Below are 18,592 nucleotides of genomic sequence, written 5' to 3'. Positions count from 1 at the left end.
TTAAGAGTTCTTGACAAAGTGCCCCCGGCACGACAAGCCCACTGGGTCATGCTACTAGAACTGAACAAAAACTTCAACAATCTGAACATTTTCTGCATTGGTAATATTGAAGAAAAAAAAAAAAACTAACAAACAAATACAATCTGAAAAATCATTTGAACTGTTTGTCTTTTCATTTTGTGGCACCGAGCTTCAGTCTGCCAAACACTGCCAACAATCCAAATCCCAAGATGGAACGGTTCAGAATCTGCATCGAGTACTAAACTGTGCAACAAGCAACGGATAAATGTCTGGATCCACTACGCTGCAACTTACTTCACAAGTAAAGACGCAAAATGTATTTATTTGCCTTTGACTGCAGAAAAATTGACTTTGCCCAAGTTGTCTCCTAGCTTATCTTTATTCAATATATCACTCATTCATGTGCATAACAGTCAAACAAGCAGTGAATCAAGGCAACCTAATCAAAGTCTAACCTCTTTCTCACATGTATTAGGACTGCCTTATTATGCTGTTATTTGCATGAAACTACCCAGTAAACAGCAAAAATCTGATTCAATACCCGTGGCAACTTACTGGCCAAAAAACTTGGAACCATTGTAACTTCTTGTTACCATAATAAATTTTTAATGATACATTGACGCATTGGGCTGCACGGTGGCGCAGTGGTTAGCACTGTGGCCTCACAGCAAGAAGGTCGCTGGTTCGATCCTTGGCTGGTTTGGTCAGTGGCCTTTCTGTGTGGAGTTTGCATGTTCTCCCCGTGTATGCGTGGGTTCTCTCCGGGTACTCCGGCTTCCTCCCACCATCCAAAGACATGCATGATAGGTTAATTGGTTACTCTAAATTGCCCCTAGGAGTGAGCGTGAGTGTGGTTGTTTGTCTCTGTGTGTGGCCCTGCGATGGACTGGCGAGCTGTCCAGGGTGTACCCTGCCTGTCGCCCAAAGCCAGCTGGGATAGGCTCCAGCTTCCCCGCGACCCTGAATTGGAATAAGCGGTTCGGAAAATGAATGAATGAATGAATTGACGCATTGAAGCAGTTATTAAAAGACTGTTGCTTCTGCCCGGTTTAGACACATACACTACAATCTCTGATATCTATTATTCGTTAAATACTAAATATAAAAAAAAATAAAAAAAAAAAACTAAACAAAAAAATAAACATGATAAAATGCTACTCTAACAGTCCTTGCGCAAAAAGAAATTAATGTGGCAGACTGAATCCCTTTACCACACAATCACTTACCTTAGAGCGTCCAAAAGTTAGTTTTTGTGGAAAACATGTTATTTATTCCAAGTTAGTCTTAGATTTTTTTTTCTCACTTCAGTGCTGACACCCCATTGTGTGTAATTTACACCTGCTTGTGAAGAGTTTTTACTGCTTGAAAAGTATGAGATGAAAAACCTACAAAAATCTAAGGTGAAAATATTGCAGTTAAAATGAATACAAAAGGAAAATATTATTATTTAATTTCCATGGTTGCTGTAGTGTACCCAAATATTTTGTAGTTGTGTCTGTTGTGGACGTGGGTTCAAGAAAGAACCCAGCAGAAGCATCAAGCTGCTGTTTGCAGAGATGACAAATCAAAACTCTACAAAATAAATATAAATAAAATAATCCAACTTAAGCTTTTAACAAAATATTCAACACAAGAGAAAGAAGAATTTGAAGTGAGCAAGGTGATGTCAAGCCATTCCAAGGAGTGTTTTTTTGTTTTTTGTTCCAATGCACAGGAGATCAAGTGGCAAAGAGAGAAAAAACAGCTTAAATAAGGTGATGTAAGAGTAAACGTTGGGGTGCTTCGATCCCATCTGCTAGCAGTTTACAAGTCAGCAACAAATGCAGAAATCAGAGGCAAGGGAACCACAAACACACACTGACAGGTGAAGATGTGAACAGACACTTGAGACACGTCAAGACAGAAATGGGGACAGATAAACGTCATGTGTTTTCATGCTTGAAGTGATTAAAGATCAACAGTGCAACTATGGCTTCCCAACAGCACCTCTAGTGGGTAGGAGTGAGTGTTGCATGCAAATGGCACTTCCCCCCCAGTGACTCTGCACTGTCTGTGCAGCTCTGCCGCCTAGCAGTACACAAAAAGAATTGTGAAGTGGTTGATCCAAACTCCCCTCACGCACACATGTGGGAGCACAGTCAACAAGTTGCACTGGTAGAAACAAAAAAATGTGTTAACAGGCGTCTGCTCCCACCACCATGGCTCTCAGTGCTTTCACAAACTCAGCATCTTCCAAAGCAGTCACTTTTTTGAGAACAAAAGTGGTCGCTCCAGAAGCACATTTGTCTTAATCTAAGTGGCGTATCATCAAAATCCACTATGACTAGTTTAAATCCACCTGTAATCTCACAAATCCAGCCACAATTTCAATGTTCTTTATCTTGTAATGCATTACATGTCAATAAACATTATCGTTCTTAAGCTTTATGTGCCGTGTTAACACAGGAGAGATAAACTGAATGCCTTGTCATCCAATAAGTCCTGATTTCTACAACTGGATATTTGACTATGTAAGTCATATTATGCAAGGGAACAAAGTACCAAAGCAGGTCCTAAACTGGTCCCAAATTCATGCTTAATGGTACTGCCCGCAGCTGCCTTATAAGCACTTTTTTCTTTGTTCATTAGTAAATGCTGCTGAATGACATAGTTTATCTTTGCTACCTGAATCACTAGTCATGGAAACACTGCACCAACCTAACAGCAGTTTTGACACCCTGCGATGAGAACGGGTTATATTACGCATTTCCGTATAACCAACTTATGTATTCAGTGATATCTACTGTAAAGAGTAAGTGGCTGGATTAAATTGTTTACTTATTATCCTGCCATCTGTAAACTAAAAGTGGAAAAGACATTTGTTGAAATAGTTAGGAGTAGGCATTCCAGTACTTTTGGTGAGTGGTTTTTTTTTTTTGTGCTTTTCTTTAGTAATAGTTCATATGAGAGCCTTGGCTGTCTTTGAAGGGAATTAACTTCTTTTTGTATCTGTCAGGTGCTAAGTGCAGTTGCTGTTGACAAAAGGAAAAGGGTATATGAATAAAAGTGAAAAAGAAATGAAGAAACTGCCAAAATCTGTCCACGTGGACTATATTTGTTTGACAAAATTGATGGCACTCATATTTGCACCACAGTAAAAAAAAAAAAAAGATAGTAAAACAGTCAAATCGATGCAGTCAGCACTTTGTTCCAGTTTTACCTGCAGCTGTCCTTAGTATAAATGCCACTTCATAGACAGTTGAAAGTAACATTTCTAAAGTACAAAACAGGTTATATGCAAACATATTAAACCACATGTTTAGGTGAGAATTCAACAACAACATATAAATCACTCTGTTTTGTAGCCTTGAAGATTCGAACTTTACCTATTCCTAAGGAAATAAGTCCTAACGAAGAGGCAATAAAGCAGTTAATATCAAAGTAAAGTTTGCACATTTTGGTTAAAAGAAAAGGGAAAAAAGCACCTCATGAAAAAAGAAGTCACTTCAGTAAAGACTTGCAACATTAACAAATATCAGTTTCTTGGATAAAACCTGTTAGCACAGCTGCAAAGAAAACAGGGGAGAAGATTGAATAAAATTCTACATACTGGCTTGCAAGGTCTTCTGTGAAATTTCATTTGTGAAGGCTCCAATGCCTTTGTTAGAAATGGCTGCCAGGGAGAAGCGGTACTCTGTATTCGGGCGGAGACCTTCCACAACATACGATCTTGTGGGTCCAAATGTTTTCTTCATCTGTTAATTTAGACATATGCAATTGAAAACCTTCAGAAAGGTGTTGCCATGTAATGCTTGGAGAATCCAGACTGTTTTTACCTGGGTGCCAAAATTGCCTTCTACGTAGCGGAGTTCATAATTTATAATTCCTTCCTTCTCATAAGCAGGTTCCCAGGTTAGCTCAATGCTGGTGTCAGACACAGCGCCAACCTGGAATTTGGATGGCTGTCCTGGAACTGGAGAACACAGCAGAGGTCATGTTACAAGGCATTTGACATGACACAGGGCGCAAGACTGTATAAGATTAGGGGTCATATTATAACGTCTTCAGTTACTCAAGGATAATACAATTGGGCCTAATTTGACAGGGGATTTGACTAATTTAATGGAGAAAAAAATATTACAGATGGGCAACTTCCTTCTATCCTGATTTTTGGGGGTCTGAAAGTTGGAATTCATTTTTTCCTAAGCATAAATGGAAAGATCTCATTCAACTTTGAAGGTTTTCTTAGTGACTTGCCAGATGTTAGCACATTCTGTTAGGCTGTCTACTTGACAATCCTAATCAAACAAACTTTAAAGATGTGTGAGGGATGTTCACACAACAGGAAACAGTCTGTTTGCAATCTTAGAGAGAGTGAAGAAATTGCTGCTGATCTACAAAAACAGCTAAATTTCTTCTACAGTGATTCCAAAAAAAAAAAACTTCTACAGAGATGCAGCATGCCCAACATGACAACACATCCTACAGTTACCAAACACATTAGAGGAGGAAGCGGCAACACCAATAGCTATGTTAACTGAAATCAGGCAGAGTGTTCTTACCTCCTTGCACTACTTTGACATGAATGGGCTCCGAGAAGGGTCCATCACCCACAGAGGTGAATGCAAGGACTCTGATAGTGTATGTCTCCTGAGGGACTAGGCTCTGGATAGTGGTGATGATGCTGTCCTGGACATTATGGATCTGCCAGAGACTCATGGGTTGTGCGTCATTCATGGTGTAATAAACCCGGTAGCCCTTGATCTGCCCATTGGGCTCCTCTGGCTCTTCCCACTGCACCATCATTGTGTTCTGAGGAAGAATCTGGGCCTTAACATTTCTTGGGGGACTGGCAGGGGCTTGTTCCCCGGTTCGAGTTTCAACTGGCTCACTTGGAGGACCCTGCCCGATTGTGTTGACGGCAGACACGCGGATTTCGTACTCCGTGTTTGGATAGAGGCCACCAATGCTGTAACGTGTGGTGGTGATGTCATCCACTGTTTCATATTTGCTGTCTGGGGACTTGGCCCTATATTGTATGATGTAGTATGTCACTGGGTCTGGGTTTCCTGAATCCCAGGTAATAGTAACACTGGTGGCAGTGGTTTCAGTAACCACAGGAGTACCTGGAGGTTTGGGGAGAGCTGTTGTGGTACCAAAACAGGAAGGAGAGAGTCAGTTATCATGGCTGAGACTACACAAATGTGTTTCTAATCAGCCAAAAACACAAGACAGATTTGTGTGATTATTAAAATTAAGCTAGTCTTTCCCATAATTACTAAACACCACATGCACAAGTACTGCTTACATTTGACAGTGATCTGTGCCACAGATTCGATGATGCCAAGGCTGCTCATGGCCACACAGGTGTAGTTGGCTGACTCATGGACACTGCTCAGCTCAAGAACATTTCTGCCCACTGGCATCTCATCCTCTGGTGTCAAATCCTCGGAGTTCAGCATCCACTTGACATAAGGCATGGGCGACCCCACTGCCACACATGTTATGTTCACACTGCCACCTGGCATTATTTCCTGACTTGTAGGTGGAATGGAGAAGCGAGGAGGCACCCGCCGGACTGGGAGAAGGCATGAGGAAGGGGACAAAAGAGGGTAGGGGAGTCAAAAAGGAGAGAAAAAAAAAGAGAGGTAACAAGAGAGGCCAATGAAAATGGACCCTTCTCAAAGAAACATCACACAAAAGGTTCAACGTGATAAATGTAAACTGAAAAAAACAATAAATAAATAAAACTAGACTTTTAAAAACATAAAATATACAAATAATAAGAAAGAACTAAACTAACAGAATTGCTTCAACAACAATATAGATTAACAATTAAGCAACGATTCATAGCAACAAGGTTCCATTGACCAAAATTTGACCCATCACAGCACAATTAAAGACACAAAAATCTATTATGAGTTTCTCATCTTTGGCACTGAACTGCTAAGGTATAAAAATTACAGTGTAACCTGGTCCTAAAGTATGAAGGTCTGAAGTGAAGGCCGTGTGATGTTGTTGTCACATGGGCCTCAACATGGCAACCTGGAGCTTCCTGTCCTCTCAGGCACTCATGCCAAACAGGAAGTAAGCCATTGCAGGCTTCTCCCACAGCACAGGAAGTGTAGGGTTACTGAACTATGTCGACCATCTCTTTGAGGTTTCTAACCACATTCTAGCATACATTTTCTCTTAATTCCTATCTTTAATTCCTAGCTATCTTAAAGATGAGAAACTTTAATCAGATTTTTGTGGTTTAGGGTAGATCCACTGGACAAAGCCTTATTAAGATCTGACACGGTTCCATTGATAGATGCAGCTATCAGTTTCACAGACAGCATGCATAAATAGATCGAGGTAAATTAAGGAGTAAATGATAACAAAATCAGATAAAAACTTGAGATAAAATGCATAGAGGAATATAACTGAAGGGTCGCTAGCATGCCCAGACAAAAGACGACTGGAGAGGAAAGTAGAAGTACAAAATAGAGGATATAACATCCGAAGAAAGGATAGAGAGAAAGGAAACAGAGTAGCGAAGAGTGACAGAGGGAGAAAAAGAGAGGGGAAGGTTGGAGGAAGGTAAAGGGGGGGTAACCCGCCTCAGTGCTGTGTAAACTTTGTTTTTCTTCAGCTAATGTGACAAAATGTGATGGTGGCACATTGTCACATCGCAGTCCCAGTTAACACAAAGTAAGTATTGAAGAACAAGGTGTGTGCCTAGAAATACACAGAAAAAGAATTATAGCAATTGTAACTGGAGAGCTAAGTATCATAGAGTGTAGGAGCAAAACAGAACTGGATCCACAGTGAGCAGAGATTCAGAGAGTAAGAAAGAGATGGCAGAAGAGCAAAAGAGAGATGAATAAAAGGTAGAATGCCAGCTAAGAGAGGGAGACAAGGAGCACCTCACAGGTCATGGAGAGGACTTAAAACTGAAGTGGAAAGATAATGAACCTGAGACGCAGAAGAAGGGCGTGACAGGCACAGTCTACTTGCATCTCTGTGTATGTTCAGGTTCATAAATGTATACACTTTTGCAGTAGTGTAGCATGAGTGTGCGTGTGTACAGTATGCAAAAATCAAAGAGTGAAAGAGTACAAATTTGCAAAAACAATGTGTGTTAATGAGAGGCATCCCAGCAAGCACTTGACCTAAACTGACATACAGGAGTTTGCTAACTTGCTCGCTAAAATGAACAGAAAGATTTCTCAGGATCACTTTCTTTCTCACAGCCTGGGTTAATTAAAAAGTTTCTCCTTATTTGCGTATGCCTGGTCAGATACTACGTTGTGTTGAACCAGGAAATGTGCTCTTTTGAGGATGATAACTAATATTCAAACAGCTTTGAACACATTTGAACTAAAACAACATGGTAATCAATTAAAAAATATACAAAAAGCAAAATCTCTGGACTATTTAGGGGCTTAATGAATTCAATTTCTAAACTATATCAGCATAAACCACATAAACTATATTTATTCAAGGTCAAAATGTTTGTTGGGATGCAGAGTTCAAAAAGAGAGACAGAAAGTTAAGAACAGATAGTTAAAAAAAAACTAAATGGAAGAGATGACTTTAGAGATAGACATAACAGGAAAGACAGGACTGAAAGACAAGACACGAGGCAGAACAAAACCAACTCAAGCAGCAAGACAGCAGACAAGTCAGACAGAGGGAGTCAGATGGACACACAGACATACTGTACAATACGCAACAGGGAAGGGCAGGGTTTGGGTTGTCAGAAAAAGAGGGAGGAGTAGGAGGAGGAGGAGGAGGAGGAGGAGGAGGATTTAAGTTGGGGAATAGAATAAGTAAACTATGACTCAAAATAATATTAATAACAAAAAAGACAAAAGAAAAATTATGGCTCCAACGTGGGTTTGGAAGTCTCACACACTGGGGCTTAAAATCAAGAATCAGGTACTCATCCCTTCCTCGCCACCTTAAACATTGCACTTTGGTGCAATTGAATTTGAAGTGTCGGGTTGGGTGGATGTGACGTGTTGTGTGTGTGTGTGTGTGTGTGTGTGTGTGCATGTATGTCTGTGTGTATTGGGGAAAGGAAGGTACGAACTGTGGGGGAGACCTAGGGTGGAGACTGAAAGGGGATTCAAGGATAGATAGCATTCCAAAATACACCGTGTCGATCCAAATGGGATTCATATGCATGGCACAATCTCATTTTCTCCACCAAACTAGAGCACAAATATCACCTACACACACTGAGGGGAGTTTTACCTGATAGCTGACATGACCCCAAATTACTGCAAATACAGACACGGGTTCATACTATAGGCACAAAAATTTGTTGTGAATAAAAGCAAGTGGACATAACATGGGATCATATATATGCATATATATATATATATATATATATATATATATATATATATATATATATATATATATATATATATATATATATATATATATATATGTATATATATATGCATATATATATATATATATATATATATATATGTATATATATATGCATATATATGTGTATATATATATATATATATATATATATATGCATATATATGTATATATATATATAATATACACATATATGTGTGTGTGTGTATAAATTTAAATAATTTGTTGTTGAAAGAGGGAAACTCAGACAGGACACTAGTGTCGGGCTTTTCATCTGTATTCTGTTCTAGATGCATCTTCTTTGCAATTCATGGTTAATGTTCATTAACTCCTCTATTAATCTGGGCAAGACATTACCAGACTCTGAGGGCAAGGGTTCATGGCTAACCTTTGAAAAAGTGTAGTTTATCGTACATAAACTGTGAAAAAAAAACACACAAAAAAACATGTGTCTATAAAATTATAAGTTTATTCTGTTTTTAAAAAAAAAAAAAAAAAAAAAAGCTAATTGAAAACTAGGATTTTGATCACTAACATTTTAGTTGTTTTATTATGACATCATCATGTAGTGACTCAGAGATATTCCAAAAAGAATAAGAATCCCGATTCCTTAAAAAAAAGACAAAAATTATCCCACCATTTGGGATTAATATATCTGCAGTATACTAAGCCAAAAAAGAACCAAACCCAAAAACAAATGAAACAGAACTAAAAATTTCTAACTTAACAACAAAGGTGAAAGGGCAGCCCATTCCTCACACAGACATGCATGGGTGTTGCTATGGCATGAGTGACATATACAGGTGTGTCCCCATCCACTTGGGCAGACACCAGAAAACCAATACAATCCAAAAAAAATGTCACCCAAGCCCATCCAAGCATGCCATTCATTCCTAATAAAATAGCATTACTCCATACACACACACGCACAAAATCAAATGAAAGGAAACAAATTAAATGAAACAAAAACCACAAAAAGAACTACGTCCGAACAGCATAGACAGTACCAGAGTGCAGCTGTGTTCACAGAGGTATGCATCAATACTATTAGATGTTTTTCAGCTATGATTTCTTTTCTTGAATTTTGTTTTCAATCCAAAAGAACTGGGGAAAATGTTTAGGGGGGCACAGAGATTTCTTTGAAGAGAAATGTCCAATCAAAGTGTGTCGGGGGGGTGCTCTTCTCTCCCTGGGGCTCAGGTCGGCCAATGGACCGGGAGCTGTAGTGGTTGAGTGAATGAGGTTTCCTCACAGGGAGATGCCTCGGTTCGTCTTTAAGTACAGACAATGGCTCAGACAGTGAGGTAACTAGCACCAGTTACCTGCCAAACGCTGGTAACTTTATGGCAATGGAACTGAACTATACAACGTAATGAGACAACACATTACTGACTTGCTTTTTGTATGTTCTGGGACTTGGGAAATTCATAAATAATTACAAAACTGACAAAACTGTCATTTCTAGAACCAGACAAAAGAGCAGATTTCTGAGAGAGTCTACTTATAAACCGCATTCACTGCTTGTCTAATAGGAAAGGGAATTTGAACTTCTCATACACTAAAGGTTGACAACTGATAGTAAACCACACTATGATTTAGACTCAGAGAGAGAATAATACACCTTAAAATGCTGAGAACACTACAGGAGACAACATTAACTGTGCAGCTCAATGTCACATGTAAATGAGTCACTGCACTATAACTGGCCACAAGCCTGCAGGATATGTCCGAATCTTCCACTGATTTGTCAAGTCGTTGGTTTGTGTGTGTGACGCCCTCATCTATCATAGCTTTAAAAAAGTATCAACAGCGAAACAAACAAAAATAAAGAATCCCAGTTGCATGGACAGGCTCCTCATTCACAGAGACCAGGAGCCCAGCCGGCCCATTTGGAATTGAGAGAAAATAAAAGAAACATATACCTTTCATTTGGTCTCATAACAACATGTAATCTTGTTTCAAGCCCCAATGTGGAGAGAAAGACAAGAAGTCGTACACTGGACGAGGTGAGAAGCAGTCGAGAGAGAATGCCAGAGTACTGCATTAAGTAATAATGGGCAGTGTTGTGGAGGGATTTGTGCCAAAAAACAGAGGTCAGAAGGTGGACATTATCGGCCATTTTGGTGAGGCAGATTTTGCTGCCCCAAAATGAAGGGGGAAGCCAAAATAATGTGCAGCCTTTAGTGTCACCTTGAAGCTGAGATTACACCCTCTTGCTGCCTGAGGACACAGGCACAGTATGGAGATCCTTTAGTCACACTTGCCGGGTGAGTCCTACGGCATTTACATTTAAGCTGCAGGGGTCGGCTTGTATTAACATACCTTGGCTGCGGCAATGCTAAACATTCACTATAGGTGGCTCATCAAAATGGAAATTATTACCAAAAGAAAACTGACAGGAATCAGAGAAGGAGCATCTAATAATAGCGAGCACTGGATTGAAGAGATTTCTGAGTGTTTGACATTTTCTCTGTTGTCTTACAGGTAGATGACAAGCAGCTAAATCATACTGCGAGTACATCCCCCCTCACTGTGGTGATCCCTTCAGTGAATACCTTGAGTCAAATTGGAAAAGGGAGGAATTTTGCATGTTTGAATTAGAAAAAGAAAAAAATGCAATGATGTTTTGTATGAAACAAATTAATTTCTCATCGCAAGCTAACCATTTGAAAACGTGGGAAATCACGACTACATTCTGGACTCCTTCAGACAAACATCTAATAGAGATGGCAGGAGTTTGCTTTGGCCAGTGAGAACATAAGGTGTAATCTAGCTTTCTTTCCCAACATCACATACAAATGTATAGCAGGACATGCAAGCACATTCAAGAACAAGCATGTAAGATTGCAAGAGGGTTGACATGCACATGCATGCAGAACAGCACAGTCTTTCTGCATCACTGTTAGCGTAACAACTTGAGATTAGCTAGTCAGGCCAGATGTGAAAAGTATTTCTTTTTAACAGATTGTGCCACACTTTGTGGACAATGTTTTATTGGAGGCAGCATGATCAAATCAGTCTATCATTGCAATTCCTGATGGTAACTCTATTGACAGTCTATTGGCACGCGGTGAAATCTTATTCTTTGTGCATGTTAACTACATTATAAGGAGGGCTGATGTGTTTTCCTGACCATCCACCTCAAAGAAAAATAATGCGAGTGGTGCTGTGCAAACTAATAAAATGAGGATGACAGTCTCGGGCTAAAAGATGATGGTGTGGAGTCTTTTCAGAATAGGTTGGTTTATCATCATTTGAAGACTTACAGTGGCTTTATATTAAATCTTAAGAAATCAAGTGGCTCAGTAGTTGCCTAAGAAAAAAAAAAATCCTCAAATTCTCTTCTCAGCTTGCACATATTTCGTAGAGACAACAGTAGCTGTCCAAGTGCCTAAAAGTTACATATGCTTGGCTGCCAAAGTTTGGTGAAATAAGTTTTTCAGAAGTAAATTCAGTTCCAGCTCTTGCAGAAATAATGTATTCCTCTAAATGTGAAAAGTTATCAAAGCATGAAAATTGCTAATTAATGTGCTGTTGGAGCAGTGGCCTTTTTCAGTATGACTTCCAGATACATTGGTTTAATCCTCTGGAGATTGGTACATTTTGATAGCCACATGTATAAATGCTGACAATCTCAGAAGAGGCTGATGGCAGGAAAATGTGTTATCTCCTCTACCTGAAAGAATGATATGCCTGACCTACTCAGACTTGCTGGGATACATGTAATATCCTGAGCAAAGAGCTGAGCTTCCATCCCAGAAACTTGCATGTTAATGTATTCATGAGTGTGGCAGAGCCAAGAAATTTTATGGGCCAAATCACTACAACAGTTGCCATGGTAATGTAAAGATCTGATTATATTCCAATTACATCTGCACTGTAAAGTTATAAACTTTGCTTATCCTAATTGATCAGATCATCATTCTTGTTATGGTTTAAGGACTATATTATTCACATAAAACAACAACAAAAAAAAAAAAAAAACACGGCCTCCATCAATACTCACATCTATTCCATTTCTAAAAGTGCATGGATGTGCAACAAGAGAGATTTTTGCATAAGTAAGTACAAGCTGATTGTCATAACAATGAGGAAACACAGCTGTCAGTCAACAAAGCCAATCACATTGAGTCGCTCCTAGCAACAACAAATGTGATGTTGAAGTCATTATACTGTTATTGATTCAAACCATGGTGTAAATGGCATCCCTTAATAGCTGCCTGAAATCACCATAGAACCCAATCAGGCCTGATCAGGTCCAATTTTTCCAGTAATGGATCACTATAAACGAGATGACAGGAACACTGGCTGTAAACACACTTATAGTTTCATTCGGCATTTGCACTCCGAGACTCGTGAAGCAAAGCAGCATCAGTTTGAAAAAGAAACACAAATCTCACAAACAAATAAACCACGAAAAAAGACAAACATCTTTAACGGAAAAACTTGGTTAGAAATAGAACTAAAACAGAAAGAAACACACAACACAACACTGGAATCAAATACACAAAACAACCAAGATATTAAGGTAAGCCAACGAAAAGGGTTGTATCAGGGAGTAAAAACTGGAGGAAACCAAAGGAAAGGGGAACAATTGAAGTAAACCCGGGGATTGCAGGAAGAAAAGAAGACCATTGTGGTCAAAGGGAATTTGCAGAGGCATGCAAGCGCAGTTACATTCTCCCATCATGCAACAGGTGCTGTAATTTCCACGTGCTGGGTTTCCATGACAACATGTGCAAGAAAGCCTTTAGGTGCAGAAGCAATACCAAAGGATGCAAAACGAGAAAAGGCCCCACAATGCAAACATAAAGGTAAATTAACAAGACCCGAGCTAATCGGGTTTGCCTTCATCATTTCTTCCTTGGAAATAAATTATTTTTTTTCTTTATAATCATTTAGCAGTTTGGATTGTTGCTTTTTTTTTTTAAAATTCAAATTAGTAATTAATTGAGTTCTGCAAAAGCAAATACAGCTAAAATTTTTCAACACGCTGATTTTCTTTTTCAAATGTGGGTTAAAAAAAGTAAAAAAGAAAAAACACACCAACCTTCTCGAAGCTCTGAGGGATGTAAAGGGGTTGATGCAGAACACAATGACATGAGGAGAAGAGAAAAATAGGGGAAACACAGAGAGAGTAAAAAAAGCCACCTCAAGGTGTTTAGCTGCAGCTACATATCCCTATTTCTTTTTTTTTCTCTCCCTTTCCCTTGTCCATGCTATCAGTGACACCCGTCTTGAAAGTACACTTGTCTGCCCTCCCCTTAAATAAACCTAGAACCAAAACAATCAAGATTCACCCCAGTGGCTGCAGTCGCCTGCTAAGAAAAAAAAAAAAAGAAAAAAAAAAAAGAAAAAAAAGCAGCACCACTGGAGTCAAATCAAGTGTACCATATTCATAATTTAAAATTTCACAAACTTCTTATGGCCACAAGCAGGGGCTCCTGCAGTGGCCGTATTTGCATTTGTCAGAGAAAGTAAACCAACTAAAAATAAAACAAAGAAAAAACTAATGAGAGATTGAAAAGAAAAAAAAAAGACACAGTTTGGGATGAAATTAGCAGCTGCAGTTCAAATTAAAGTAAACATTTCAGAAGCCAATCAGTAACTGTCACATTGTGCTGTCTGTTTGGGTAGTAGCATTGATCCAACACAGTATGCCTCATCTTTTATAATTCAGCATTGTTGACTTGATTTTTCCCCTCACAATCGATCCCTACAGCTGCTAATCTCAAGTGCATTTTGCTTTGTGAACAAAACATAGTCAACATCAAGTATCAGAATTGATTGACAAAAGTTAACTGAAAACAGACAAAGGTTGACACCATCACAGCATAACAAGTGTGTTACATAGTGTGACAGTACTTAAGTAATTATGACCCTTGCGTACTCTTTTCAAGGCATGCTGATGGAGCCAGTGTTCATGGAAAAGTGCATGAATTGTAGGAAATGATATCAGGGTGTGCTGTGTGTTTTCTGTTGAAAGGAGCTGCTAAATGTCCCAGTGCTGTGTCAATAAAATGTCCCCATCACAGCTTTTTAATGACTCATGTAGACGGCTTGAACATAATTTCCAATGAACATTCTGCCCATAAACAAGGTGAATAGCTACTTGACATTGTCAGTGAATCATAGTGGAGACAGCACTAGCCTCCAGGATGAGTACTAGCAAGAAGAGATGCTAATCTTGATGGACCATTTTTTAACCTTCAGCTTCACACGACTGAATGTTTCTTCCCTGTGCTTCTATTTCACAGAGCATGATAATAGCAATAATAATGAAAAAGCAGCTCCCTGACCCATTTTATTATGTCAGAGTGGTGAATTATTTATTGGGAACAAAGTTATTTGGTACACAGCAGAGGGAACAAACTGAATAGATACCAAGGCATCTTTATTTAATATGCACAATATAAATAATACATGTTGAGAATGCATCTGTTTCAATTTATTAAAGCTCCCTCAACAGGGAATCATTGTCATTTAGCATTAGTGGAGGAAAATATGCTTTTGTCTTCATTGTGTGTTTCCAATGAAACCTTTCAGTGGCTGTGACCGATTGTTTATTTTATATCTCCACTTTGCTGGAACATGCCAACCAAAATTACTGCTGACTGTAAATTCCTTGAAAGATAACACACCACAGCAGAAGAAGGGGAACACTATGGATTTATGCTCCAGCTCAGTATGCAAATGATGCAGAGGAAATATACTATTTATTATATAAGCGAGAGTTTTTTTTGTTTTTTTTTATTTATTTCCTGGATTCAAAGTAGTTGACTGTGTCAGCCGTCTATGTCTATTGGTTCCTTTCCCAAATTCCCAGAGAAGACTAAAGGAGTTGAGATTTTGATTGCTGGGCAATAATACCTGGCCACTCAATCAAAATCGAGACTTACCGTTTTGCTCCTTCACCTGTAAAATGACTAATGGTTAAAAAAAAAAAAAAGAAAATCTTTCCAGACTCTTTTTGGGTCCAATCTTTGATGTAGGGGGGAGACATTTGATCGGGCACACAGTTACAGGTCAATGGCCTTTAACAACCGATAGAGTAAAGACATACGGCTTGTTGTGCTACACTTTTCCTTCCGAGTGAGTAGGGGAGGGCATTAAAAGACAAAATGGATCATAACAGATCAACAGAGAAGAACATTAGTTGGTCAATTATAAATTTACATTAGGAAGTTTCAGTGTATATGAAATTACATTTATGGGCAGGCAATACCACCAGTCCTAGAAGATTTTTATTACTTGTATGAGTATTTTTTAAAAAAAACACATTTTGTGCAAATACAGTTAGACTAAAATGGAATTGAGAAGAAACAATTACCATTAGTTAAGTTCATAAGTACTGTTAAACTAAGCTGCACTGAGAAGACATTTTATTTAGAATGGGTAAACCTTTTTAATTATTATTTATTTATTTATTCATGTTTTTTTTGTTTTTTTTAAGCCTGGCTCTGGGGCCGGGTTGCTCCCTACCTCGCACATAAAGGTTAGCAGGGGACGAGTAGCGCACGCCTTCCTGATTAGACGCCACGCACTCGTACTTCCCCTGGTCTGTTTCCTCGCTGTTCTCGATCTGCAAGGCACCTGGGAAATGACAGCATCCGACAAAGATAAAAAAAAAAAAAAAAAAGGGGAGGGGAGAAGAGACAGAAGAAAAAGAGAGAGGGAGAAGGGAAGTAAGGGAAACACGATTAATCATTCTGACTGTGAATGTGCATGAAGGAATCAGACACTCTTCTTAATGCTAGATCTTGTGAATGTCTCATGACCATTGCACCACGGACCGTTTCTCCCAGCAACACTTATGCAGATTGGCACGATTAACTGAGCTCCACTCAGGCCTCAGCCATCCGTCGACAAAAGAAAAGAAGAGTGAGTTAAATAAATAAAAATGTGAACTGAATCAGTCACACTAAATTTGCAGCCAAGTTGATATTCGCAAATCATCTAAGATTGTTGATCTCCTACCAAAATAAAGCAGCTACAATGTAATGATGTGTGAAGAAATGTAATGGAGAGTGTTGCGATGATTTTTGTAAATGCAGTGTAATTAGCAAATCCTCCTTTGCCTAGAATTCACCAAGGTGTGTGTGTGTGTGTGTGTGTGTGTGTGTGCGTGCGTGTAGAAGGGAGGAGGGGTCATGGGAATATATGCATACATGAACAGCAGTTCATGTCTAAATAAACACAGCTATGGTAAATAACATCACTCCCTCTCGTCTATATTTATGCGATATGTTCTTATGAGAAAGATTACATCTAATGTAAATGCATCAGTACAATTCATTGCATCCATTGGGGTTCGGTAGCTTTAGCTCATTTGTATTCGCTTTTAGTGACTGATGTGCTTCAGAAGAGCATTAAGATTAAACACATTCTCTCATTCCACATACACCTCACCTGCACCTCCATTCTCTATCCCTGTTTGGTCATTATTATTTTATATGAACACCTCGGGGGCTTCTGTTTTTCAAACACACTTTATTTCTTATCTCTGTGTAGATTTTATCTCTCGTCTGTGCCATGAGAGACAACCTTAGAGCTTGGCAGCAACACGGGGGGGTAGGGGGAGGGAGGTGAAACACCAGGCGTCAGATCATTCCTCGTTAGAGTGCTGTTGACGGCACTTCCTGATGATATCATTAGGGCTTCTGGCTGGCTCAGCAGACAGATTGCAGCCCAGGCCTCGCTGACAAACACAGCACCATCGCTCGTTAATGTTAAGCCAAAAAAAGCATCAATATGCCAGCAGCTTTCTAATATGTTCTAATCTTCTCCATCACATCTGCAAGTTGAGTGAACACAATGTTGTACAATGCAACTATTCTGGAACGCTGGTCGAATAATATGTTTCAGCTCTGCTACAAAAGACACAATCGATCCTGGCTAATTATAAAGATTAGTCACACTTCCACCGAGTCCGTAGCCTAATAGAGAAAGGAGTGTTGTAGTCGTTGGGGTCTAAACAAATACATTCACCCTTTTAGAAAGAAAACAGACAACCATCTATAGTGCTCCATTCTTTACTTTCTCTTCATGTCCCTCCACAGCTCAGATGGTTGTCATTGCTCACAGGGCTCTGTTTCTGGCACATATCTCATGAACCGAATGAAAATGTCTACCTGCAGAGTGCAGGTGGTGCAGTTTTCACTCTGGGTTTGTGGACGCATCTGATTTGGATCCGTTTGATGTACGCTTGGAGCAGCTAATGCCAGCATGGTGGCAGGTGGGTTGGAATGTGCTCAGAAGCTGAGACCACAAAGTAAGGACTGTGTGAAGTTCAACTCCAGGCGGACGGTTTCAGCAAGCTCTGCCAGCGGCTTGTCTGCTCCACACCCTCCCCTGAATTACAATATTTTTGGAGGCTGTCTTTTGGGAAAATCATAAGCAGTGATCTATGTATGTTTTCTTTTTTTTTTTTCAAACCTGCTAGCTTTTGAAGATCCGATAATCCAACTGCTTTTAACAACACAAATGTTCATCTAAAACTGACAGTGAATGCATTTTATTTGACAATCGGTGACGAGCAACCAATAAGCAGTGAGCTGCACCTCCTTACAAATGAGAAACAAAACAAGGAGTGAAAGATAAGAGATGGAGGGAGTGTCATTTGTCCTTGCACATCTTTGGTGGAGGCTTCTCACCAGGTGGTATTATCTGTTTCCAAGCCCCTACTGGCTTTATTACATACTCCAGCCATCGTTTCAAAGTGAAGCTGTGAAGAACGCGTATGGAGTCTTTCTGTTTTCAGAGCACAGATAGTGGGGAGGAAAGTTACCTGAAGAGAGAAGATGGAAGTGAAAAGGACGGATAAGACAGTGATGCACACAAAGACGAAGTAAAGATGGATTCTTGCCGGGATATTCCACCTCTTGTTTTCTTATCACATTTTATTTACATCCCAATGTTTTCTTTTTTTTTGTATGTTGAAAAAATGAGTTAAAATTACTCAGACTAATGGAATTAGTATCTGCAGCAATATAAAATGAAACAAAGCTGAATGGTAACCAGTCAGCTGTCAGTTAAAAGCCATATAATACTGGTAATATTAGGGTTTAATTAAAGACTTCTAGGAAACAGAATCAAATGATTCCCCTTTGATATCTTATCGCCAGGAGCAGTGTGAGCGTGCATTTCTGCACATAAAACAAACTCCACCCATGTGTTTCTTTTTTACTATTTCCCTTTGTCTCCCTTTCAA

The 18,592-nt window shown here is 39.3% G+C and overlaps 1 protein-coding gene across 1 annotated transcript in view; it reads right to left on the bottom strand.

Moving 5' to 3' along the window:
• Nucleotides 1–18,592, bottom strand: part of ptprsa (protein tyrosine phosphatase receptor type Sa) — a 162,220-nt gene that overhangs the window by 54,905 nt on the left and 88,723 nt on the right. The window contains exons 6-10 of the mRNA XM_079244759.1: nucleotides 15,865–15,975; nucleotides 5,309–5,578; nucleotides 4,563–5,144; nucleotides 3,837–3,973; nucleotides 3,611–3,755 (exon numbers count right to left, since the gene is read on the bottom strand). Coding sequence (XP_079100885.1) covers nucleotides 3,611–3,755; nucleotides 3,837–3,973; nucleotides 4,563–5,144; nucleotides 5,309–5,578; nucleotides 15,865–15,975 — 1,245 coding nt within the window. The remainder of the gene's footprint in view (nucleotides 1–3,610; nucleotides 3,756–3,836; nucleotides 3,974–4,562; nucleotides 5,145–5,308; nucleotides 5,579–15,864; nucleotides 15,976–18,592) is intronic.

The sequence above is a fragment of the Telmatherina bonti genome (genome assembly GCF_933228915.1).
Source record: "Telmatherina bonti genome assembly, chromosome: 8".
Lineage (NCBI taxonomy): Eukaryota > Metazoa > Chordata > Actinopteri > Atheriniformes > Telmatherinidae > Telmatherina > Telmatherina bonti.
This window is presented reverse-complemented; position numbering and strand designations above follow the sequence as displayed.